Source organism: Haliotis rufescens, unplaced genomic scaffold (genome assembly GCF_023055435.1).
Source record: "Haliotis rufescens isolate VD_foot unplaced genomic scaffold, xgHalRufe1.0.p SCAF_13, whole genome shotgun sequence".
Taxonomy (NCBI): Eukaryota; Metazoa; Mollusca; class Gastropoda; order Lepetellida; family Haliotidae; genus Haliotis; species Haliotis rufescens.
Window position 1 is genome coordinate 41,157,228 of NW_025963813.1, and position 25,836 is coordinate 41,183,063.

A 25,836-nucleotide genomic window follows, 5' to 3' on the forward strand; every position below is an offset into this window, starting at 1 on the left:
GCTGTTATGTACATGCACTAAGTATTATTTTATTTGCACAATTGCTTTAGTTCTGTAGTCATTCTAGCATCCATATAGAAGAGAATGAATAATACAAACAGTAGCATAATTGTCAGATCGATGTTTTAATTCTTTGAGGCAATGATGATACACGAATCACAATCAATACAATAGGTTATCGACTACACAGTGGATTCCCAGCATCCAGATTCTCATGTGACTGTGTACTTAGGATATCAATCCCCAACGTCTCGGCAGCTTCATCCGTGGTGACCGTGTCCTCCGTGGCCATGACCTCCGTGACCATGACCTCCGTGACCATGACCTCCGTGACCATGACCATGTCCTCCATGACCGTGACCACCATGTCCATGTCCATGACCTCCATGTCCGTGACCACCATGTCCATGACCACCATGTCCGTGGCCACCATGACCGTGAGCACTAGCCAAACCCAAAACGGCTGCCAGAGCTGGAAAATAAACAAAGACACGCCCATGTATAAAGCATTACACTTTATATAGTAGATGTTGAGGAGGATGTTGCTTGAAACTTGAAGCAACACACTTTCCTGTGAAATTAACACTTTTACGCTGTTGGAATATAGGATTTGGAGTTACAATACTGTCATATCACACACAAACAACTCCATTTTAAAGATTGCATGGGACATGTTACTTTCCAGCGTTTTATTTCGGACAGCTAATACCATTTAAACTGATATAGCATGACAACAGAATGATAATACTCACCAAGGCCAAGAAGTGCGGCGAAGTTAGAGAACTGCATATTGTATCGTAATGTCCTTCTTTGGTAAGCGAAAGGAAAAAACTGATAGCTGCCAGTTTTTTACGAACTTATATACCTCGCGATCGCGGAAATGGTAGAAAAATTATATCATAATGATATTATTGCATAAACTGCTTTGTAACGCTTGTGGTGATGTCACAGTGGTTTTAGCTACACACCAAGCACACCGCAGAGCTCCAAGGAAGCCTATTAATATCCCGCAAGCGATGCATGTGGTGATTTGCTGTCGGCTAAATGTTTTCGTTTTACACATACATGTAGTTCAACCCCCTTTATCAATTACCATTAGACTGGCTTTCACCATACCCTCTTACCTTTTGTCGGTACAAGAACTATTTCAATTGTCTCTGTGGCATGTATTCGATAACAATAACAAACTTAATTTGAACAAAGGACACAAAGTAATTTCTCCTTAACAGACAACACCTAAAAGCTGGGCCATATCTATATTAGGACATGCGGAGATCGTGGCGGGAGATTAATGCAAAAGTTCAAACGCTTGAGAAAAAGTAAAATTGAAAAAAGTGCAGTTGATGTAGAAATTAAACATCTGGTTAATTAATCTGATTTGGAAAGGTGCGCCGCATCCCCATGCATGCACAGAACATGCTGTTACACCTCTATAAAAGAGAACGTGCAGAAGGTAACTTTACGTTTTCTGAGGTTTGCATTCATCAGAACCATCAAATATGCATTTTCTTAAAGTCGCAGTGCTCCTTGTAGCAGGTGAGCATACCTCGTTGGTGCCTAAATGTAAATCTACACTAGTCACGCTGTATAATCGCCTGGCTGAAAGTTCAGATCATTTGTGAGAAAAGTTACTTGACAGTCACTGTCAATCTATATAGGAAACCTAAATATGATATGCCATCTACTCCAACTGTCAACATTTTATTAACGCGATGTGACTGTGTTTACGTCTTAATAATTGCTTTTAACTAGCCTGAACAGTACACATTATCAGCGTCGCAAATAATGTATTGTGTTTTCTCTTTCTGACAGTTCTTGCTGCAGTGTTCGGAACCAGCATGGCCAAGGGTCATGGTGGTGGTCATGGTCATGGTCATGGAGGCGGTCATGGAGGTGGAAAGGGTCATGGCGGCAAAGGTCATGGTGGTGGCCATGGGGGCAAGGGACACGGAGGCCATGGTGGCGGACACGGGGGCAAAGGACATGGAGGCGGCCATGGAGGAAAGGGGCACCATGGATAAACATAGCAGCTGGTAGGTAGACGGTTAGATCTCACAATGGTTGTGTTGCAAACGTTCTTAACTGTGTTTTCCAAAGAACAATTAACGCCTGACGGGATGAACTCTTTCCTCGGGAATACTCGTTTCTGTAAACATAAAGTATATATCTCGGAGGCAATGTCCTCTGCAAATTTTAGTAGAAATGACATGCCTGATAACTTTGGCCTATTCTTCATTTCAGAAAGATGTGTCACGAGAAAGCCCTTGTTTTTTATTCCACTGCTGCTGGACAACGGGGAAACAACAACTCATGTAAAACATGATGATCTTGTATTTTGTTTGACCAGACCTCTGAATAAAAATACACTCCAAAGTGTTAAATCTGATTACACATTATCTTCTCTTTTATTGTGTACGGGGATAACTGGGCTAAAGTGAGAATGCTCTGGCCGCCAATACATTTACCTCTTACCAAATTGGTATGAGGAATGATTCATATGCACACTGGTTTATCATGGACTCTCTCTCTCTCTCTCTCTCTCTCTCTCTCTCTCTCTCTCTCTCTCTCTCTCTCTCTCTCTCTCTCTCTCTCTCTCTCACAAACACTAACAGACAAACAAGCCTACTGACACATTTACTATCTTGATAGCTGATAGCGCATCCCGCGTCCATATGATAAATTCAATGCATATCGACAATGGTGTGCATATTAGGTTAATACCATCAAATGACGACGAATCCTTGCTAAGTATGTGGGTTGATACAAGATATATATGACTCAGTGGCACATTTGAGAGACCCGACGCACGTACCAGTTGAAAGTAGTTGGGACATGCCATAGAGCAGGCGTTGTGCAGAATTGGACTGATTACTACCTCTATCCTAAGTTGCTTTATAGCTGCAGTTAAACACTACGGCATTTTGGATGACATGAGCCATGGTGTTTCGGGGAGTGGATTTTATAGCATGCACGAAGCAAGGATGTGTCGTCTTATCATATCTCAGACCATACTCTCTTGCTGTCAGACTTAAACCTACGTCTGTCACTTGGGCTGTTATGTACATGCACTAAGTATTATTTTATTTGCACAACTGCTTTAGTTCTGTAGTCATTCTAGCATCCATATAGAAGAGAATGAATAATACAAACAGTAGCATAATTGTCAGATCGATGTTTTAATTCTTTGAGGCAATGATGATACACGAATCACAATCAATACAATAGGTTATCGACTACACAGTGGATTCCCAGCATCCAGATTCTCATGTGACTGTGTACTTAGGATATCAATCCCCAACGTCTCGGCAGCTTCATCCGTGGTGACCGTGTCCTCCGTGGCCATGGCCTCCGTGACCATGACCTCCGTGACCATGACCTCCGTGACCATGACCATGTCCTCCATGACCGTGACCACCATGTCCATGTCCATGACCTCCATGTCCGTGACCACCATGTCCATGACCACCATGTCCGTGGCCACCATGACCGTGAGCACTAGCCAAACCCAAAACGGCTGCCAGAGCTGGAAAATAAACAAAGACACGCCCATGTATAAAGCATTACACTTTATATAGTAGATGTTGAGGAGGATGTTGCTTGAAACTTGAAGCAACACACTTTCCTGTGAAATTAACACTTTTACGCTGTTGGAATATAGGATTTGGAGTTACAATACTGTCATATCACACACAAACAACTCCATTTTAAAGATTGCATGGGACATGTTACTTTCCAGCGTTTTATTTCGGACAGCTAATACCATTTAAACTGATATAGCATGACAACAGAATGATAATACTCACCAAGGCCAAGAAGTGCGGCGAAGTTAGAGAACTGCATATTGTATCGTAATGTCCTTCTTTGGTAAGCGAAAGGAAAAAACTGATAGCTGCCAGTTTTTTACGAACTTATATACCTCGCGATCGCGGAAATGGTAGAAAAATTATATCATAATGATATTATTGCATAAACTGCTTTGTAACGCTTGTGGTGATGTCACAGTGGTTTTAGCTACACACCAAGCACACCGCAGAGCTCCAAGGAAGCCTATTAATATCCCGCAAGCGATGCATGTGGTGATTTGCTGTCGGCTAAATGTTTTCGTTTTACACATACATGTAGTTCAACCCCCTTTATCAATTACCATTAGACTGGCCTTCACCATACCCTCTTACCTTTTGTCGGTACAAGAACTATTTCAATTGTCTCTGTGGCATGTATTCGATAACAATAACAAACTTAATTTGAACAAAGGACACAAAGTAATTTCTCCTTAACAGACAACACCTAAAAGCTGGGCCATATCTATATTAGGACATGCGGAGATCGTGGCGGGAGATTAATGCAAAAGTTCAAACGCTTGAGAAAAAGTAAAACTGAAAAAAGTGCAGTTGATGTAGAAATTAAACATCTGGTTAATTAATCTGATTTGGAAAGGTGCGCCGCATCCCCATGCATGCACAGAACATGCTGTTACACCTCTATAAAAGAGAACGTGCAGAAGGTAACTTTACGTTTTCTGAGGTTTGCATTCATCAGAACCATCAAATATGCATTTTCTTAAAGTCGCAGTTCTCCTTGTAGCAGGTGAGCATACCTCGTTGGTGCCTAAATGTAAATCTACACTAGTCACGCTGTATAATCGCCTGGCTGAAAGTTCAGATCATTTGTGAGAAAAGTTACTTGACAGTCACTGTCAATCTATATAGGAAACCTAAATATGATATGCCATCTACTCCAACTGTCAACATTTTATTAACGCGATGTGACTGTGTTTACGTCTTAATAATTGCTTTTAACTAGCCTGAACAGTACACATTATCAGCGTCGCAAATAATGTATTGTGTTTTCTCTTTCTGACAGTTCTTGCTGCAGTGTTCGGAACCAGCATGGCCAAGGGTCATGGTGGTGGTCATGGTCATGGTCATGGAGGCGGTCATGGAGGTGGAAAGGGTCATGGCGGCAAAGGTCATGGTGGTGGCCATGGGGGCAAGGGACACGGAGGCCATGGTGGCGGACACGGGGGCAAAGGACATGGAGGCGGCCATGGAGGAAAGGGGCACCATGGATAAACATAGCAGCTGGTAGGTAGACGGTTAGATCTCACAATGGTTGTGTTGCAAACTTTCTTAACTGTGTTTTCCAAAGAACAATTAACGCCTGACGGGATGAACTCTTTCCTCGGGAATACTCGTTTCTGTAAACATAAAGTATATATCTCGGAGGCAATGTCCTCTGCAAATTTTAGTAGAAATGACATGCCTGATAACTTTGGCCTATTCTTCATTTCAGAAAGATGTGTCACGAGAAAGCCCTTGTTTTTTATTCCACTGCTGCTGGACAACGGGGAAACAACAACTCATGTAAAACATGATGATCTTGTATTTTGTTTGACCAGACCTCTGAATAAAAATACACTCCAAAGTGTTAAATCTGATTACACATTATCTTCTCTTTTATTGTGTACGGGGATAACTGGGCTAAAGTGAGAATGCTCTGGCCGCCAATACATTTACCTCTTACCAAATTGGTATGAGGAATGATTCATATGCACACTGGTTTATCATGGACTCTCTCTCTCTCTCTCTCTCTCTCTCTCTCTCTCTCTCTCTCTCTCTCTCTCTCTCTCTCTCTCTCTCTCTCTCTCTCTCTCTCACAAACACTAACAGACAAACAAGCCTACTGACACATTTGCTATCTTGATAGCTGATAGCGCCTCCCGCGTCCATATGATAAATTCAATGCATATCGACAATGGTGTGCATATTAGGTTAATACCATCAAATGACGACGAATCCTTGCTAAGTATGTGGGTTGATACAAGATATATATGACTCAGTGGCACATTTGAGAGACCCGACGCACGTACCAGTTGAAAGTAGTTGGGACATGCCATAGAGCAGGCGTTGTGCAGAATTGGACTGATTACTACCTCTATCCTAAGTTGCTTTATAGCTGCAGTTAAACACTACGGCATTTTGGATGACATGAGCCATGGTGTTTCGGGGAGTGGATTTTATAGCATGCACGAAACAAGGATGTGTCGTCTTATCATATCTCAGACCATACTCTCTTGCTGTCAGACTTAAACCTACGTCTGTCACTTGGGCTGTTATGTACATGCACTAAGTATTATTTTATTTGCACAATTGCTTTAGTTCTGTAGTCATTCTAGCATCCATATAGAAGAGAATGAATAATACAAACAGTAGCATAATTGTCAGATCGATGTTTTAATTCTTTGAGGCAATGATGATACACGAATCACAATCAATACAATAGGTTATCGACTACACAGTGGATTCCCAGCATCCAGATTCTCATGTGACTGTGTACTTAGGATATCAATCCCCAACGTCTCGGCAGCTTCATCCGTGGTGACCGTGTCCTCCGTGGCCATGACCTCCGTGACCATGACCTCCGTGACCATGACCTCCGTGACCATGACCATGTCCTCCATGACCGTGACCACCATGTCCATGTCCATGACCTCCATGTCCGTGACCACCATGTCCATGACCACCATGTCCGTGGCCACCATGACCGTGAGCACTAGCCAAACCCAAAACGGCTGCCAGAGCTGGAAAATAAACAAAGACACGCCCATGTATAAAGCATTACACTTTATATAGTAGATGTTGAGGAGGATGTTGCTTGAAACTTGAAGCAACACACTTTCCTGTGAAATTAACACTTTTACGCTGTTGGAATATAGGATTTGGAGTTACAATACTGTCATATCACACACAAACAACTCCATTTTAAAGATTGCATGGGACATGTTACTTTCCAGCGTTTTATTTCGGACAGCTAATACCATTTAAACTGATATAGCATGACAACAGAATGATAATACTCACCAAGGCCAAGAAGTGCGGCGAAGTTAGAGAACTGCATATTGTATCGTAATGTCCTTCTTTGGTAAGCGAAAGGAAAAAACTGATAGCTGCCAGTTTTTTACGAACTTATATACCTCGCGATCGCGGAAATGGTAGAAAAATTATATCATAATGATATTATTGCATAAACTGCTTTGTAACGCTTGTGGTGATGTCACAGTGGTTTTAGCTACACACCAAGCACACCGCAGAGCTCCAAGGAAGCCTATTAATATCCCGCAAGCGATGCATGTGGTGATTTGCTGTCGGCTAAATGTTTTCGTTTTACACATACATGTAGTTCAACCCCCTTTATCAATTACCATTAGACTGGCCTTCACCATACCCTCTTACCTTTTGTCGGTACAAGAACTATTTCAATTGTCTCTGTGGCATGTATTCGATAACAATAACAAACTTAATTTGAACAAAGGACACAAAGTAATTTCTCCTTAACAGACAACACCTAAAAGCTGGGCCATATCTATATTAGGACATGCGGAGATCGTGGCGGGAGATTAATGCAAAAGTTCAAACGCTTGAGAAAAAGTAAAACTGAAAAAAGTGCAGTTGATGTAGAAATTAAACATCTGGTTAATTAATCTGATTTGGAAAGGTGCGCCGCATCCCCATGCATGCACAGAACATGCTGTTACACCTCTATAAAAGAGAACGTGCAGAAGGTAACTTTACGTTTTCTGAGGTTTGCATTCATCAGAACCATCAAATATGCATTTTCTTAAAGTCGCAGTTCTCCTTGTAGCAGGTGAGCATACCTCGTTGGTGCCTAAATGTAAATCTACACTAGTCACGCTGTATAATCGCCTGGCTGAAAGTTCAGATCATTTGTGAGAAAAGTTACTTGACAGTCACTGTCAATCTATATAGGAAACCTAAATATGATATGCCATCTACTCCAACTGTCAACATTTTATTAACGCGATGTGACTGTGTTTACGTCTTAATAATTGCTTTTAACTAGCCTGAACAGTACACATTATCAGCGTCGCAAATAATGTATTGTGTTTTCTCTTTCTGACAGTTCTTGCTGCAGTGTTCGGAACCAGCATGGCCAAGGGTCATGGTGGTGGTCATGGTCATGGTCATGGAGGCGGTCATGGAGGTGGAAAGGGTCATGGCGGCAAAGGTCATGGTGGTGGCCATGGGGGCAAGGGACACGGAGGCCATGGTGGCGGACACGGGGGCAAAGGACATGGAGGCGGCCATGGAGGAAAGGGGCACCATGGATAAACATAGCAGCTGGTAGGTAGACGGTTAGATCTCACAATGGTTGTGTTGCAAACGTTCTTAACTGTGTTTTCCAAAGAACAATTAACGCCTGACGGGATGAACTCTTTCCTCGGGAATACTCGTTTCTGTAAACATAAAGTATATATCTCGGAGGCAATGTCCTCTGCAAATTTTAGTAGAAATGACATGCCTGATAACTTTGGCCTATTCTTCATTTCAGAAAGATGTGTCACGAGAAAGCCCTTGTTTTTTATTCCACTGCTGCTGGACAACGGGGAAACAACAACTCATGTAAAACATGATGATCTTGTATTTTGTTTGACCAGACCTCTGAATAAAAATACACTCCAAAGTGTTAAATCTGATTACACATTATCTTCTCTTTTATTGTGTACGGGGATAACTGGGCTAAAGTGAGAATGCTCTGGCCGCCAATACATTTACCTCTTACCAAATTGGTATGAGGAATGATTCATATGCACACTGGTTTATCATGGACTCTCTCTCTCTCTCTCTCTCTCTCTCTCTCTCTCTCTCTCTCTCTCTCTCTCTCTCTCTCTCTCACAAACACTAACAGACAAACAAGCCTACTGACACATTTGCTATCTTGATAGCTGATAGCGCCTCCCGCGTCCATATGATAAATTCAATGCATATCGACAATGGTGTGCATATTAGGTTAATACCATCAAATGACGACGAATCCTTGCTAAGTATGTGGGTTGATACAAGATATATATGACTCAGTGGCACATTTGAGAGACCCGACGCACGTACCAGTTGAAAGTAGTTGGGACATGCCATAGAGCAGGCGTTGTGCAGAATTGGACTGATTACTACCTCTATCCTAAGTTGCTTTATAGCTGCAGTTAAACACTACGGCATTTTGGATGACATGAGCCATGGTGTTTCGGGGAGTGGATTTTATAGCATGCACGAAACAAGGATGTGTCGTCTTATCATATCTCAGACCATACTCTCTTGCTGTCAGACTTAAACCTACGTCTGTCACTTGGGCTGTTATGTACATGCACTAAGTATTATTTTATTTGCACAATTGCTTTAGTTCTGTAGTCATTCTAGCATCCATATAGAAGAGAATGAATAATACAAACGGTAGCATAATTGTCAGATCGATGTTTTAATTCTTTGAGGCAATGATGATACACGAATCACAATCAATACAATAGGTTATCGACTACACAGTGGATTCCCAGCATCCAGATTCTCATGTGACTGTGTACTTAGGATATCAATCCCCAACGTCTCGGCAGCTTCATCCGTGGTGACCGTGTCCTCCGTGGCCATGACCTCCGTGACCATGACCTCCGTGACCATGACCTCCGTGACCATGACCATGTCCTCCATGACCGTGACCACCATGTCCATGTCCATGACCTCCATGTCCGTGACCACCATGTCCATGACCACCATGTCCGTGGCCACCATGACCGTGAGCACTAGCCAAACCCAAAACGGCTGCCAGAGCTGGAAAATAAACAAAGACACGCCCATGTATAAAGCATTACACTTTATATAGTAGATGTTGAGGAGGATGTTGCTTGAAACTTGAAGCAACACACTTTCCTGTGAAATTAACACTTTTACGCTGTTGGAATATAGGATTTGGAGTTACAATACTGTCATATCACACACAAACAACTCCATTTTAAAGATTGCATGGGACATGTTACTTTCCAGCGTTTTATTTCGGACAGCTAATACCATTTAAACTGATATAGCATGACAACAGAATGATAATACTCACCAAGGCCAAGAAGTGCGGCGAAGTTAGAGAACTGCATATTGTATCGTAATGTCCTTCTTTGGTAAGCGAAAGGAAAAAACTGATAGCTGCCAGTTTTTTACGAACTTATATACCTCGCGATCGCGGAAATGGTAGAAAAATTATATCATAATGATATTATTGCATAAACTGCTTTGTAACGCTTGTGGTGATGTCACAGTGGTTTTAGCTACACACCAAGCACACCGCAGAGCTCCAAGGAAGCCTATTAATATCCCGCAAGCGATGCATGTGGTGATTTGCTGTCGGCTAAATGTTTTCGTTTTACACATACATGTAGTTCAACCCCTTTATCAATTACCATTAGACTGGCCTTCACCATACCCTCTTACCTTTTGTCGGTACAAGAACTATTTCAATTGTCTCTGTGGCATGTATTCGATAACAATAACAAACTTAATTTGAACAAAGGACACAAAGTAATTTCTCCTTAACAGACAACACCTAAAAGCTGGGCCATATCTATATTAGGACATGCGGAGATCGTGGCGGGAGATTAATGCAAAAGTTCAAACGCTTGAGAAAAGTAAAACTGAAAAAAGTGCAGTTGATGTAGAAATTAAACATCTGGTTAATTAATCTGATTTGGAAAGGTGCGCCGCATCCCCATGCATGCACAGAACATGCTGTTACACCTCTATAAAAGAGAACGTGCAGAAGGTAACTTTACGTTTTCTGAGGTTTGCATTCATCAGAACCATCAAATATGCAATTTCTTAAAGTCGCAGTTCTCCTTGTAGCAGGTGAGCATACCTCGTTGGTGCCTAAATGTAAATCTACACTAGTCACGCTGTATAATCGCCTGGCTGAAAGTTCAGATCATTTGTGAGAAAAGTTACTTGACAGTCACTGTCAATCTATATAGGAAACCTAAATATGATATGCCATCTACTCCAACTGTCAACATTTTATTAACGCGATGTGACTGTGTTTACGTCTTAATAATTGCTTTTAACTAGCCTGAACAGTACACATTATCAGCGTCGCAAATAATGTATTGTGTTTTCTCTTTCTGACAGTTCTTGCTGCAGTGTTCGGAACCAGCATGGCCAAGGGTCATGGTGGTGGTCATGGTCATGGTCATGGAGGCGGTCATGGAGGTGGAAAGGGTCATGGCGGCAAAGGTCATGGTGGTGGCCATGGGGGCAAGGGACACGGAGGCCATGGTGGCGGACACGGGGGCAAAGGACATGGAGGCGGCCATGGAGGAAAGGGGCACCATGGATAAACATAGCAGCTGGTAGGTAGACGGTTAGATCTCACAATGGTTGTGTTGCAAACGTTCTTAACTGTGTTTTCCAAAGAACAATTAACGCCTGACGGGATGAACTCTTTCCTCGGGAATACTCGTTTCTGTAAACATAAAGTATATATCTCGGAGGCAATGTCCTCTGCAAATTTTAGTAGAAATGACATGCCTGATAACTTTGGCCTATTCTTCATTTCAGAAAGATGTGTCACGAGAAAGCCCTTGTTTTTTATTCCACTGCTGCTGGACAACGGGGAAACAACAACTCATGTAAAACATGATGATCTTGTATTTTGTTTGACCAGACCTCTGAATAAAAATACACTCCAAAGTGTTAAATCTGATTACACATTATCTTCTCTTTTATTGTGTACGGGGATAACTGGGCTAAAGTGAGAATGCTCTGGCCGCCAATACATTTACCTCTTACCAAATTGGTATGAGGAATGATTCATATGCACACTGGTTTATCATGGACTCTCTCTCTCTCTCTCTCTCTCTCTCTCTCTCTCTCTCTCTCTCTCTCTCTCTCTCTCTCTCTCTCTCTCTCACAAACACTAACAGACAAACAAGCCTACTGACACATTTACTATCTTGATAGCTGATAGCGCATCCCGCGTCCATATGATAAATTCAATGCATATCGACAATGGTGTGCATATTAGGTTAATACCATCAAATGACGACGAATCCTTGCTAAGTATGTGGGTTGATACAAGATATATATGACTCAGTGGCACATTTGAGAGACCCGACGCACGTACCAGTTGAAAGTAGTTGGGACATGCCATAGAGCAGGCGTTGTGCAGAATTGGACTGATTACTACCTCTATCCTAAGTTGCTTTATAGCTGCAGTTAAACACTACGGCATTTTGGATGACATGAGCCATGGTGTTTCGGGGAGTGGATTTTATAGCATGCACGAAACAAGGATGTGTCGTCTTATCATATCTCAGACCATACTCTCTTGCTGTCAGACTTAAACCTACGTCTGTCACTTGGGCTGTTATGTACATGCACTAAGTATTATTTTATTTGCACAATTGCTTTAGTTCTGTAGTCATTCTAGCATCCATATAGAAGAGAATGAATAATACAAACAGTAGCATAATTGTCAGATCGATGTTTTAATTCTTTGAGGCAATGATGATACACGAATCACAATCAATACAATAGGTTATCGACTACACAGTGGATTCCCAGCATCCAGATTCTCATGTGACTGTGTACTTAGGATATCAATCCCCAACGTCTCGGCAGCTTCATCCGTGGTGACCGTGTCCTCCGTGGCCATGACCTCCGTGACCATGACCTCCGTGACCATGACCTCCGTGACCATGACCATGTCCTCCATGACCGTGACCACCATGTCCATGTCCATGACCTCCATGTCCGTGACCACCATGTCCATGACCACCATGTCCGTGGCCACCATGACCGTGAGCACTAGCCAAACCCAAAACGGCTGCCAGAGCTGGAAAATAAACAAAGACACGCCCATGTATAAAGCATTACACTTTATATAGTAGATGTTGAGGAGGATGTTGCTTGAAACTTGAAGCAACACACTTTCCTGTGAAATTAACACTTTTACGCTGTTGGAATATAGGATTTGGAGTTACAATACTGTCATATCACACACAAACAACTCCATTTTAAAGATTGCATGGGACATGTTACTTTCCAGCGTTTTATTTCGGACAGCTAATACCATTTAAACTGATATAGCATGACAACAGAATGATAATACTCACCAAGGCCAAGAAGTGCGGCGAAGTTAGAGAACTGCATATTGTATCGTAATGTCCTTCTTTGGTAAGCGAAAGGAAAAAACGGATAGCTGCCAGTTTTTTACGAACTTATATACCTCGCGATCGCGGAAATGGTAGAAAAATTATATCATAATGATATTATTGCATAAACTGCTTTGTAACGCTTGTGGTGATGTCACAGTGGTTTTAGCTACACACCAAGCACACCGCAGAGCTCCAAGGAAGCCTATTAATATCCCGCAAGCGATGCATGTGGTGATTTGCTGTCGGCTAAATGTTTTCGTTTTACACATACATGTAGTTCAACCCCCTTTATCAATTACCATTAGACTGGCCTTCACCATACCCTCTTACCTTTTGTCGGTACAAGAACTATTTCAATTGTCTCTGTGGCATGTATTCGATAACAATAACAAACTTAATTTGAACAAAGGACACAAAGTAATTTCTCCTTAACAGACAACACCTAAAAGCTGGGCCATATCTATATTAGGACATGCGGAGATCGTGGCGGGAGATTAATGCAAAAGTTCAAACGCTTGAGAAAAAGTAAAATTGAAAAAAGTGCAGTTGATGTAGAAATTAAACATCTGGTTAATTAATCTGATTTGGAAAGGTGCGCCGCATCCCCATGCATGCACAGAACATGCTGTTACACCTCTATAAAAGAGAACGTGCAGAAGGTAACTTTACGTTTTCTGAGGTTTGCATTCATCAGAACCATCAAATATGCATTTTCTTAAAGTCGCAGTGCTCCTTGTAGCAGGTGAGCATACCTCGTTGGTGCCTAAATGTAAATCTACACTAGTCACGCTGTATAATCGCCTGGCTGAAAGTTCAGATCATTTGTGAGAAAAGTTACTTGACAGTCACTGTCAATCTATATAGGAAACCTAAATATGATATGCCATCTACTCCAACTGTCAACATTTTATTAACGCGATGTGACTGTGTTTACGTCTTAATAATTGCTTTTAACTAGCCTGAACAGTACACATTATCAGCGTCGCAAATAATGTATTGTGTTTTCTCTTTCTGACAGTTCTTGCTGCAGTGTTCGGAACCAGCATGGCCAAGGGTCATGGTGGTGGTCATGGTCATGGTCATGGAGGCGGTCATGGAGGTGGAAAGGGTCATGGCGGCAAAGGTCATGGTGGTGGCCATGGGGGCAAGGGACACGGAGGCCATGGTGGCGGACACGGGGGCAAAGGACATGGAGGCGGCCATGGAGGAAAGGGGCACCATGGATAAACATAGCAGCTGGTAGGTAGACGGTTAGATCTCACAATGGTTGTGTTGCAAACGTTCTTAACTGTGTTTTCCAAAGAACAATTAACGCATGACGGGATGAACTCTTTCCTCGGGAATACTCGTTTCTGTAAACATAAAGTATATATCTCGGAGGCAATGTCCTCTGCAAATTTTAGTAGAAATGACATGCCTGATAACTTTGGCCTATTCTTCATTTCAGAAAGATGTGTCACGAGAAAGCCCTTGTTTTTTATTCCACTGCTGCTGGACAACGGGGAAACAACAACTCATGTAAAACATGATGATCTTGTATTTTGTTTGACCAGACCTCTGAATAAAAATACACTCCAAAGTGTTAAATCTGATTACACATTATCTTCTCTTTTATTGTGTACGGGGATAACTGGGCTAAAGTGAGAATGCTCTGGCCGCCAATACATTTACCTCTTACCAAATTGGTATGAGGAATGATTCATATGCACACTGGTTTATCATGGACTCTCTCTCTCTCTCTCTCTCTCTCTCTCTCTCTCTCTCTCTCTCTCTCTCTCTCTCTCTCTCTCTCTCTCTCTCTCTCTCTCTCACAAACACTAACAGACAAACAAGCCTACTGACACATTTGCTATCTTGATAGCTGATAGCGCCTCCCGCGTCCATATGATAAATTCAATGCATATCGACAATGGTGTGCATATTAGGTTAATACCATCAAATGACGACGAATCCTTGCTAAGTATGTGGGTTGATACAAGATATATATGACTCAGTGGCACATTTGAGAGACCCGACGCACGTACCAGTTGAAAGTAGTTGGGACATGCCATAGAGCAGGCGTTGTGCAGAATTGGACTGATTACTACCTCTATCCTAAGTTGCTTTATAGCTGCAGTTAAACACTACGGCATTTTGGATGACATGAGCCATGGTGTTTCGGGGAGTGGATTTTATAGCATGCACGAAACAAGGATGTGTCGTCTTATCATATCTCAGACCATACTCTCTTGCTGTCAGACTTAAACCTACGTCTGTCACTTGGGCTGTTATGTACATGCACTAAGTATTATTTTATTTGCACAATTGCTTTAGTTCTGTAGTCATTCTAGCATCCATATAGAAGAGAATGAATAATACAAACAGTAGCATAATTGTCAGATCGATGTTTTAATTCTTTGAGGCAATGATGATACACGAATCACAATCAATACAATAGGTTATCGACTACACAGTGGATTCCCAGCATCCAGATTCTCATGTGACTGTGTACTTAGGATATCAATCCCCAACGTCTCGGCAGCTTCATCCGTGGTGACCGTGTCCTCCGTGGCCATGACCTCCGTGACCATGACCTCCGTGACCATGACCTCCGTGACCATGACCATGTCCTCCATGACCGTGACCACCATGTCCATGTCCATGACCTCCATGTCCGTGACCACCATGTCCATGACCACCATGTCCGTGGCCACCATGACCGTGAGCACTAGCCAAACCCAAAACGGCTGCCAGAGCTGGAAAATAAACAAAGACACGCCCATGTATAAAGCATTACACTTTATATAGTAGATGTTGAGGAGGATGTTGCTTGAAACTTGAAGCAACACACTTTCCTGTGAAATTAACACTTTTACGCTGTTGGAATATAGGATTTGGAGTTACAATACTGTCATATCACACACAAACAACTCCATTTTAAAGATTGCATGGGACATGTTACTTTCCAGCGTTTTATTTCGGACAGCTAATACCATTTAAACTGATATAGCATGACAACAGAATGATAATACTCACCAAGGCCAAGAAGTGCGGCGAAGTTAGAGAACTGCATATTGTATCGTAATGTCCTTCTTTGGTAAGCGAAAGGAAAAAACGGATAGCTGCCAGTTTTTTACGAACTTATATACCTCGCGATCGCGGAAATGGTAGAAAAATTATATCATAATGATATTATTGCATAAACTGCTTTGTAACGCTTGTGGTGATGTCACAGTGGTTTTTAGCTACACACCAAGCACACCGCAGAGCTCCAAGGAAGCCTATTAATATCCCGCAAGCGATGCATGTGGTGATTTGCTGTCGGCTAAATGTTTTCGTTTTACACATACATGTAGTTCAACCCCCTTTATCAATTACCATTAGACTGGCCTTCACCATACCCTCTTACCTTTTGTCGGTACAAGAACTATTTCAATTGTCTCTGTGGCATGTATTCGATAACAATAACAAACTTAATTTGAACAAAGGACACAAAGTAATTTCTCCTTAACAGACAACACCTAAAAGCTGGGCCATATCTATATTAGGACATGCGGAGATCGTGGCGGGAGATTAATGCAAAAGTTCAAACGCTTGAGAAAAAGTAAAATTGAAAAAAGTGCAGTTGATGTAGAAATTAAACATCTGGTTAATTAATCTGATTTGGAAAGGTGCGCCGCATCCCCATGCATGCACAGAACATGCTGTTACACCTCTATAAAAGAGAACGTGCAGAAGGTAACTTTACGTTTTCTGAGGTTTGCATTCATCAGAACCATCAAATATGCATTTTCTTAAAGTCGCAGTGCTCCTTGTAGCAGGTGAGCATACCTCGTTGGTGCCTAAATGTAAATCTACACTAGTCACGCTGTATAATCGCCTGGCTGAAAGTTCAGATCATTTGTGAGAAAAGTTACTTGACAGTCACTGTCAATCTATATAGGAAACCTAAATATGATATGCCATCTACTCCAACTGTCAACATTTTATTAACGCGATGTGACTGTGTTTACGTCTTAATAATTGCTTTTAACTAGCCTGAACAGTACACATTATCAGCGTCGCAAATAATGTATTGTGTTTTCTCTTTCTGACAGTTCTTGCTGCAGTGTTCGGAACCAGCATGGCCAAGGGTCATGGTGGTGGTCATGGTCATGGTCATGGAGGCGGTCATGGAGGTGGAAAGGGTCATGGCGGCAAAGGTCATGGTGGTGGCCATGGGGGCAAGGGACACGGAGGCCATGGTGGCGGACACGGGGGCAAAGGACATGGAGGCGGCCATGGAGGAAAGGGGCACCATGGATAAACATAGCAGCTGGTAGGTAGACGGTTAGATCTCACAATGGTTGTGTTGCAAACGTTCTTAACTGTGTTTTCCAAAGAACAATTAACGCATGACGGGATGAACTCTTTCCTCGGGAATACTCGTTTCTGTAAACATAAAGTATATATCTCGGAGGCAATGTCCTCTGCAAATTTTAGTAGAAATGACATGCCTGATAACTTTGGCCTATTCTTCATTTCAGAAAGATGTGTCACGAGAAAGCCCTTGTTTTTTATTCCACTGCTGCTGGACAACGGGGAAACAACAACTCATGTAAAACATGATGATCTTGTATTTTGTTTGACCAGACCTCTGAATAAAAATACACTCCAAAGTGTTAAATCTGATTACACATTATCTTCTCTTTTATTGTGTACGGGGATAACTGGGCTAAAGTGAGAATGCTCTGGCCGCCAATACATTTACCTCTTACCAAATTGGTATGAGGAATGATTCATATGCACACTGGTTTATCATGGACTCTCTCTCTCTCTCTCTCTCTCTCTCTCTCTCTCTCTCTCTCTCTCTCTCTCTCTCTCTCTCTCTCTCTCTCTCTCTCTCTCTCTCTCTCTCTCTCTCTCACAAACACTAACAGACAAACAAGCCTACTGACACATTTGCTATCTTGATAGCTGATAGCGCCTCCCGCGTCCATATGATAAATTCAATGCATATCGACAATGGTGTGCATATTAGGTTAATACCATCAAATGACGACGAATCCTTGCTAAGTATGTGGGTTGATACAAGATATATATGACTCAGTGGCACATTTGAGAGACCCGACGCACGTACCAGTTGAAAGTAGTTGGGACATGCCATAGAGCAGGCGTTGTGCAGAATTGGACTGATTACTACCTCTATCCTAAGTTGCTTTATAGCTGCAGTTAAACACTACGGCATTTTGGATGACATGAGCCATGGTGTTTCGGGGAGTGGATTTTATAGCATGCACGAAACAAGGATGTGTCGTCTTATCATATCTCAGACCATACTCTCTTGCTGTCAGACTTAAACCTACGTCTGTCACTTGGGCTGTTATGTACATGCACTAAGTATTATTTTATTTGCACAATTGCTTTAGTTCTGTAGTCATTCTAGCATCCATATAGAAGAGAATGAATAATACAAACAGTAGCATAATTGTCAGATCGATGTTTTAATTCTTTGAGGCAATGATGATACACGAATCACAATCAATACAATAGGTTATCGACTACACAGTGGATTCCCAGCATCCAGATTCTCATGTGACTGTGTACTTAGGATATCAATCCCCAACGTCTCGGCAGCTTCATCCGTGGTGACCGTGTCCTCCGTGGCCATGACCTCCGTGACCATGACCTCCGTGACCATGACCTCCGTGACCATGACCATGTCCTCCATGACCGTGACCACCATGTCCATGTCCATGACCTCCATGTCCGTGACCACCATGTCCATGACCACCATGTCCGTGGCCACCATGACCGTGAGCACTAGCCAAACCCAAAACGGCTGCCAGAGCTGGAAAATAAACAAAGACACGCCCATGTATAAAGCATTACACTTTATATAGTAGATGTTGAGGAGGATGTTGCTTGAAACTTGAAGCAACACACTTTCCTGTGAAATTAACACTTTTACGCTGTTGGAATATAGGATTTGGAGTTACAATACTGTCATATCACACACAAACAACTCCATTTTAAAGATTGCATGGGACATGTTACTTTCCAGTGTTTTATTTCGGACAGCTAATACCATTTAAACTGATATAGCATGACAACAGAATGATAATACTCACCAAGGCCAAGAAGTGCGGCGAAGTTAGAGAACTGCATATTGTATCGTAATGTCCTTCTTTGGTAAGCGAAAGGAAAAAACGGATAGCTGCCAGTTTTTTACGAACTTATATACCTCGCGATCGCGGAAATGGTAGAAAAATTATATCATAATGATATTATTGCATAAACTGCTTTGTAACGCTTGTGGTGATGTCACAGTGGTTTTAGCTACACACCAAGCACACCGCAGAGCTCCAAGGAAGCCTATTAATATCCCGCAAGCGATGCATGTGGTGTTTTGCTGTCGGCTAAATGTTTTCGTTTTACACATACATGTAGTTCAACCCCCTTTATCAATTACCATTAGACTGGCCTTCACCATACCCTCTTACCTTTTGTCGGTACAAGAACTATTTCAATTGTCTCTGTGGCATGTATTCGATAACAATAACAAACTTAATTTGAACAAAGGACACAAAGTAATTTCTCCTTAACAGACAACACCTAAAAGCTGGGCCATATCTATATTAGGACATGCGGAGATCGTGGCGGGAGATTAATGCAAAAGTTCAAACGCTTGAGAAAAAGTAAAATTGAAAAAAGTGCAGTTGATGTAGAAATTAAACATCTGGTTAATTAATCTGATTTGGAAAGGTGCGCCGCATCCCCATGCATGCACAGAACATGCTGTTACACCTCTATAAAAGAGAACGTGCAGAAGGTAACTTTACGTTTTCTGAGGTTTGCATTCATCAGAACCATCAAATATGCATTTTCTTAAAGTCGCAGTGCTCCTTGTAGCAGGTGAGCATACCTCGTTGGTGCCTAAATGTAAATCTACACTAGTCACGCTGTATAATCGCCTGGCTGAAAGTTCAGATCATTTGTGAGAAAAGTTACTTGACAGTCACTGTCAATCTATATAGGAAACCTAAATATGATATGCCATCTACTCCAACTGTCAACATTTTATTAACGCGATGTGACTGTGTTTACGTCTTAATAATTGCTTTTAACTAGCCTGAACAGTACACATTATCAGCGTCGCAAATAATGTATTGTGTTTTCTCTTTCTGACAGTTCTTGCTGCAGTGTTCGGAACCAGCATGGCCAAGGGTCATGGTGGTGGTCATGGTCATGGTCATGGAGGCGGTCATGGAGGTGGAAAGGGTCATGGCGGCAAAGGTCATGGTGGTGGCCATGGGGGCAAGGGACACGGAGGCCATGGTGGCGGACACGGGGGCAAAGGACATGGAGGCGGCCATGGAGGAAAGGGGCACCATGGATAAACATAGCAGCTGGTAGGTAGACGGTTAGATCTCACAATGGTTGTGTTGCAAACGTTCTTAACTGTGTTTTCCAAAGAACAATTAACGCATGACGGGATGAACTCTTTCCTCGGGAATACTCGTTTCTGTAAACATAAAGTATATATCTCGGAGGCAATGTCCTCTGCAAATTTTAGTAGAAATGACATGCCTGATAACTTTGGCCTATTCTTCATTTCAGAAAGATGTGTCACGAGAAAGCCCTTGTTTTTTATTCCACTGCTGCTGGACAACGGGGAAACAACAACTCATGTAAAACATGATGATCTTGTATTTTGTTTGACCAGACCTCTGAATAAAAATACACTCCAAAGTGTTAAATCTGATTACACATTATCTTCTCTTTTATTGTGTACGGGGATAACTGGGCTAAAGTGAGAATGCTCTGGCCGCCAATACATTTACCTCTTACCAAATTGGTATGAGGAATGATTCATATGCACACTGGTTTATCATGGACTCTCTCTATCTCTCTCTCTCTCTCTCTCTCTCTCTCTCTCTCTCTCTCTCTCTCTCTCTCTCTCTCTCTCTCTCTCTCTCTCACAAACACTAACAGACAAACAAGCCTACTGACACATTTGCTATCTTGATAGCTGATAGCGCATCCCGCGTCCATATGATAAATTCAATGCATATCGACAATGGTGTGCATATTAGGTTAATACCATCAAATGACGACGAATCCTTGCTAAGTATGTGGGTTGATACAAGATATATATGACTCAGTGGCACATTTGAGAGACCCGACGCACGTACCAGTTGAAAGTAGTTGGGACATGCCATAGAGCAGGCGTTGTGCAGAATTGGACTGATTACTACCTCTATCCTAAGTTGCTTTATAGCTGCAGTTAAACACTACGGCATTTTGGATGACATGAGCCATGGTGTTTCGGGGAGTGGATTTTATAGCATGCACGAAACAAGGATGTGTCGTCTTATCATATCTCAGACCATACTCTCTTGCTGTCAGACTTAAACCTACGTCTGTCACTTGGGCTGTTATGTACATGCACTAAGTATTATTTTATTTGCACAATTGCTTTAGTTCTGTAGTCATTCTAGCATCCATATAGAAGAGAATGAATAATACAAACAGTAGCATAATTGTCAGATCGATGTTTTAATTCTTTGAGGCAATGATGATACACGAATCACAATCAATACAATAGGTTATCGACTACACAGTGGATTCCCAGCATCCAGATTCTCATGTGACTGTGTACTTAGGATATCAATCCCCAACGTCTCGGCAGCTTCATCCGTGGTGACCGTGTCCTCCGTGGCCATGACCTCCGTGACCATGACCTCCGTGACCATGACCTCCGTGACCATGACCATGTCCTCCATGACCGTGACCACCATGTCCATGTCCATGACCTCCATGTCCGTGACCACCATGTCCATGACCACCATGTCCGTGGCCACCATGACCGTGAGCACTAGCCAAACCCAAAACGGCTGCCAGAGCTGGAAAATAAACAAAGACACGCCCATGTATAAAGCATTACACTTTATATAGTAGATGTTGAGGAGGATGTTGCTTGAAACTTGAAGCAACACACTTTCCTGTGAAATTAACACTTTTACGCTGTTGGAATATAGGATTTGGAGTTACAATACTGTCATATCACACACAAACAACTCCATTTTAAAGATTGCATGGGACATGTTACTTTCCAGCGTTTTATTTCGGACAGCTAATACCATTTAAACTGATATAGCATGACAACAGAATGATAATACTCACCAAGGCCAAGAAGTGCGGCGAAGTTAGAGAACTGCATATTGTATCGTAATGTCCTTCTTTGGTAAGCGAAAGGAAAAAACTGATAGCTGCCAGTTTTTTACGAACTTATATACCTCGCGATCGCGGAAATGGTAGAAAAATTATATCATAATGATATTATTGCATAAACTGCTTTGTAACGCTTGTGGTGATGTCACAGTGGTTTTAGCTACACACCAAGCACACCGCAGAGCTCCAAGGAAGCCTATTAATATCCCGCAAGCGATGCATGTGGTGATTTGCTGTCGGCTAAATGTTTTCGTTTTACACATACATGTAGTTCAACCCCCTTTATCAATTACCATTAGACTGGCCTTCACCATACCCTCTTACCTTTTGTCGGTACAAGAACTATTTCAATTGTCTCTGTGGCATGTATTCGATAACAATAACAAACTTAATTTGAACAAAGGACACAAAGTAATTTCTCCTTAACAGACAACACCTAAAAGCTGGGCCATATCTATATTAGGACATGCGGAGATCGTGGCGGGAGATTAATGCAAAAGTTCAAACGCTTGAGAAAAAGTAAAATTGAAAAAAGTGCAGTTGATGTAGAAATTAAACATCTGGTTAATTAATCTGATTTGGAAAGGTGCGCCGCATCCCCATGCATGCACAGAACATGCTGTTACACCTCTATAAAAGAGAACGTGCAGAAGGTAACTTTACGTTTTCTGAGGTTTGCATTCATCAGAACCATCAAATATGCATTTTCTTAAAGTCGCAGTGCTCCTTGTAGCAGGTGAGCATACCTCGTTGGTGCCTAAATGTAAATCTACACTAGTCACGCTGTATAATCGCCTGGCTGAAAGTTCAGATCATTTGTGAGAAAAGTTACTTGACAGTCACTGTCAATCTATATAGGAAACCTAAATATGATATGCCATCTACTCCAACTGTCAACATTTTATTAACGCGATGTGACTGTGTTTACGTCTTAATAATTGCTTTTAACTAGCCTGAACAGTACACATTATCAGCGTCGCAAATAATGTATTGTGTTTTCTCTTTCTGACAGTTCTTGCTGCAGTGTTCGGAACCAGCATGGCCAAGGGTCATGGTGGTGGTCATGGTCATGGTCATGGAGGCGGTCATGGAGGTGGAAAGGGTCATGGCGGCAAAGGTCATGGTGGTGGCCATGGGGGCAAGGGACACGGAGGCCATGGTAGCGGACACGGGGGCAAAGGACATGGAGGCGGCCATGGAGGAAATGGGCACCATGGATAAACATAGCAGCTGGTAGGTAGACGGTTAGATCTCACAATGGTTGTGTTGCAAACGTTCTTAACTGTATTTTCCAAAGAACAATTAACGCCTGACGGGATGAACTCTTTCCTCGGGAATACTTGTTTCTGTAAACATAAAGTATATATCTCGGAGGCAATGTCCTCTGCAAATTTTAGTAGAAATGACATGCCTGATAACTTTGGCCTATTCTTCATTTCAGAAAGATGTGTCACGAGAAAGCCCTTGTTTTTTATTCCACTGCTGCTGGACAACGGGGAAACAACAACTCATGTAAAACATGATGATCTTGTATTTTGTTTGACCAGACCTCTGAATAAAAATACACTCCAAAGTGTTAAATCTGATTACACATTATCTTCTCTTTTATTGTGTACGGGGATCACTGGGCTTAAGTGAGAATGCTCTGGCCGCCAATACATTTACCTCTTACCAAATTGGTATGAGGAATGATTCATATGCACACTGGTTTATCATGGACTCTCTCTCTCTCTCTCTCTCTCTCTCTCTCTCTCTCTCTCTCTCTCTCTCTCTCTCTCTCTCTCTCTCTCTCACACAAACACTAACAGACAAACAAGCCTACTGACACATTTGCTATCTTGATAGCTGATAGCGCCTCCCGCGTCCATATGATAAATTCAATGCATATCGACAATGGTGTGCATATTAGGTTAATACCATCAAATGACGACGAATCCTTGCTAAGTATGTGGGTTGATACAAGATATATATGACTCAGTGGCACATTTGAGAGACCCGACGCACGTACCAGTTGAAAGTAGTTGGGACATGCCATAGAGCAGGCGTTGTGCAGAATTGGACTGATTACTACCTCTATCCTAAGTTGCTTTATAGCTGCAGTTAAACACTACGGCATTTTGGATGACATGAGCCATGGTGTTTCGGGGAGTGGATTTTATAGCATGCACGAAACAAGGATGTGTCGTCTTATCATATCTCAGACCATACTCTCTTGCTGTCAGACTTAAACCTACGTCTGTCACTTGGGCTGTTATGTACATGCACTAAGTATTATTTTATTTGCACAATTGCTTTAGTTCTGTAGTCATTCTAGCATCCATATAGAAGAGAATGAATAATACAAACAGTAGCATAATTGTCAGATCGATGTTTTAATTCTTTGAGGCAATGATGATACACGAATCACAATCAATACAATAGGTTATCGACTACACAGTGGATTCCCAGCATCCAGATTCTCATGTGACTGTGTACTTAGGATATCAAACCCAACGTCTCGGCAGCTTCATCCGTGGTGACCGTGTCCTCCGTGGCCATGACCTCCGTGACCATGACCTCCGTGACCATGACCTCCGTGACCATGACCATGTCCTCCATGACCGTGACCACCATGTCCATGTCCATGACCTCCATGTCCGTGACCACCATGTCCATGACCACCATGTCCGTGGCCACCATGACCGTGAGCACTAGCCAAACCCAAAACGGCTGCCAGAGCTGGAAAATAAACAAAGACACGCCCATGTATAAAGCATTACACTTTATATAGTAGATGTTGAGGAGGATGTTGCTTGAAACTTGAAGCAACACACTTTCCTGTGAAATCAACACTTTTACGCTGTTGGAATATAGGATTTGGAGTTACAATACTGTCATATCACACACAAACAACTCCATTTTAAAGATTGCATGGGACATGTTACTTTCCAGCGTTTTATTTCGGACAGCTAATACCATTTAAACTGATATAGCATGACAACAGAATGATAATACTCACCAAGGCCAAGAAGTGCGGCGAAGTTAGAGAACTGCATATTGTATCGTAATGTCCTTCTTTGGTAAGCGAAAGGAAAAAACTGATAGCTGCCAGTTTTTTACGAACTTATATACCTCGCGATCGCGGAAATGGTAGAAAAAATATATCATAATGATATTATTGCATAAACTGCTTTGTAACGCTTGTGGGGATGTCACAGTGGTTTTAGCTACACACCAAGCACACCGCAGAGCTCCAAGGAAGCCTATTAATATCCCGCAAGCGATGCATGTGGTGATTTGCTGTCGGCTAAATGTTTTCGTTTTACACATACATGTAGTTCAACCCCCTTTATCAATTACCATTAGACTGGCCTTCACCATACCCTCTTACCTTTTGTCGGTACAAGAACTATTTCAATTGTCTCTGTGGCATGTATTCGATAACAATAACAAACTTAATTTGAACAAAGGACACAAAGTAATTTCTCCCTAACAGACAACACCTAAAAGCTGGGCCATATCTATATTAGGACATGCGGAGATCGTGGCGGGAGATTAATGCAAAAGTTCAAACGCTTGAGAAAAAGTAAAATTGAAAAAAGTGTAGTTGATGTAGAAATTAAACATCTGGTTAATTAATCTGATTTGGAAAGGTGCGCCGCATCCCCATGCATGCACAGAAC

The 25,836-nt window shown here is 42.1% G+C and overlaps 1 protein-coding gene and 6 long non-coding RNA genes across 7 annotated transcripts; 6 read left to right on the forward strand and 1 right to left on the reverse strand.

Annotated features, from left to right (window-relative positions):
- Positions 1–1,440: 1,440 nt before the first annotated feature.
- Positions 1,441–2,386, forward strand: LOC124149570. The gene is made up of 3 exons (XR_006863127.2): positions 1,441–1,536; positions 1,813–2,033; positions 2,242–2,386. It is a non-coding gene; the product is annotated as an uncharacterized LOC124149570 (long non-coding RNA).
- Positions 2,387–10,601: 8,215 nt separating this feature from the next.
- Positions 10,602–11,529, forward strand: LOC125378817. The gene is made up of 3 exons (XR_007220521.1): positions 10,602–10,679; positions 10,956–11,176; positions 11,385–11,529. It is a non-coding gene; the product is annotated as an uncharacterized LOC125378817 (long non-coding RNA).
- Positions 11,530–13,628: 2,099 nt separating this feature from the next.
- LOC125378818 lies at positions 13,629–14,574 on the forward strand. Its single transcript, XR_007220522.1, has 3 exons — positions 13,629–13,724; positions 14,001–14,221; positions 14,430–14,574. It is a non-coding gene; the product is annotated as an uncharacterized LOC125378818 (long non-coding RNA).
- Positions 14,575–16,686: 2,112 nt separating this feature from the next.
- Positions 16,687–17,632, forward strand: LOC125378819. The gene is made up of 3 exons (XR_007220523.1): positions 16,687–16,782; positions 17,059–17,279; positions 17,488–17,632. It is a non-coding gene; the product is annotated as an uncharacterized LOC125378819 (long non-coding RNA).
- Positions 17,633–19,759: 2,127 nt separating this feature from the next.
- LOC125378821 lies at positions 19,760–20,705 on the forward strand. The gene is made up of 3 exons (XR_007220524.1): positions 19,760–19,855; positions 20,132–20,352; positions 20,561–20,705. It is a non-coding gene; the product is annotated as an uncharacterized LOC125378821 (long non-coding RNA).
- A 2,109-nt stretch (positions 20,706–22,814) lies between these two features.
- Positions 22,815–23,760, forward strand: LOC124149557. Its single transcript, XR_007220479.1, has 3 exons — positions 22,815–22,910; positions 23,187–23,407; positions 23,616–23,760. It is a non-coding gene; the product is annotated as an uncharacterized LOC124149557 (long non-coding RNA).
- Positions 23,761–24,527: 767 nt separating this feature from the next.
- LOC125378698 (cold and drought-regulated protein CORA-like) lies at positions 24,528–25,251 on the reverse strand. Its single transcript, XM_048394641.1, has 2 exons — positions 25,173–25,251; positions 24,528–24,892 (listed from the first exon to the last, which is right to left on the reverse strand). Exons 1-2 carry the CDS (start codon positions 25,207–25,209, stop codon positions 24,681–24,683), a joined length of 249 nt encoding a protein of 82 aa, XP_048250598.1. The 5' UTR covers positions 25,210–25,251; the 3' UTR covers positions 24,528–24,680.
- Positions 25,252–25,836: the final 585 nt, after the last annotated feature.

What these genes read in the sequence shown, in the direction of transcription:
- LOC125378698 (XM_048394641.1), bottom strand. Translation starts at nt 25,209, where the DNA reads ATGCAGTTCTCTAACTTCGCCGCACTTCTTGGCCTTG. An exon ending in CGCCGCACTTCTTGGCCTTG is followed by an intron (nt 24,893 to 25,172) that starts GTGAGTATTATC and finishes TTTATTTTCCAG; the next exon opens with CTCTGGCAGCCGTTTTGGGT.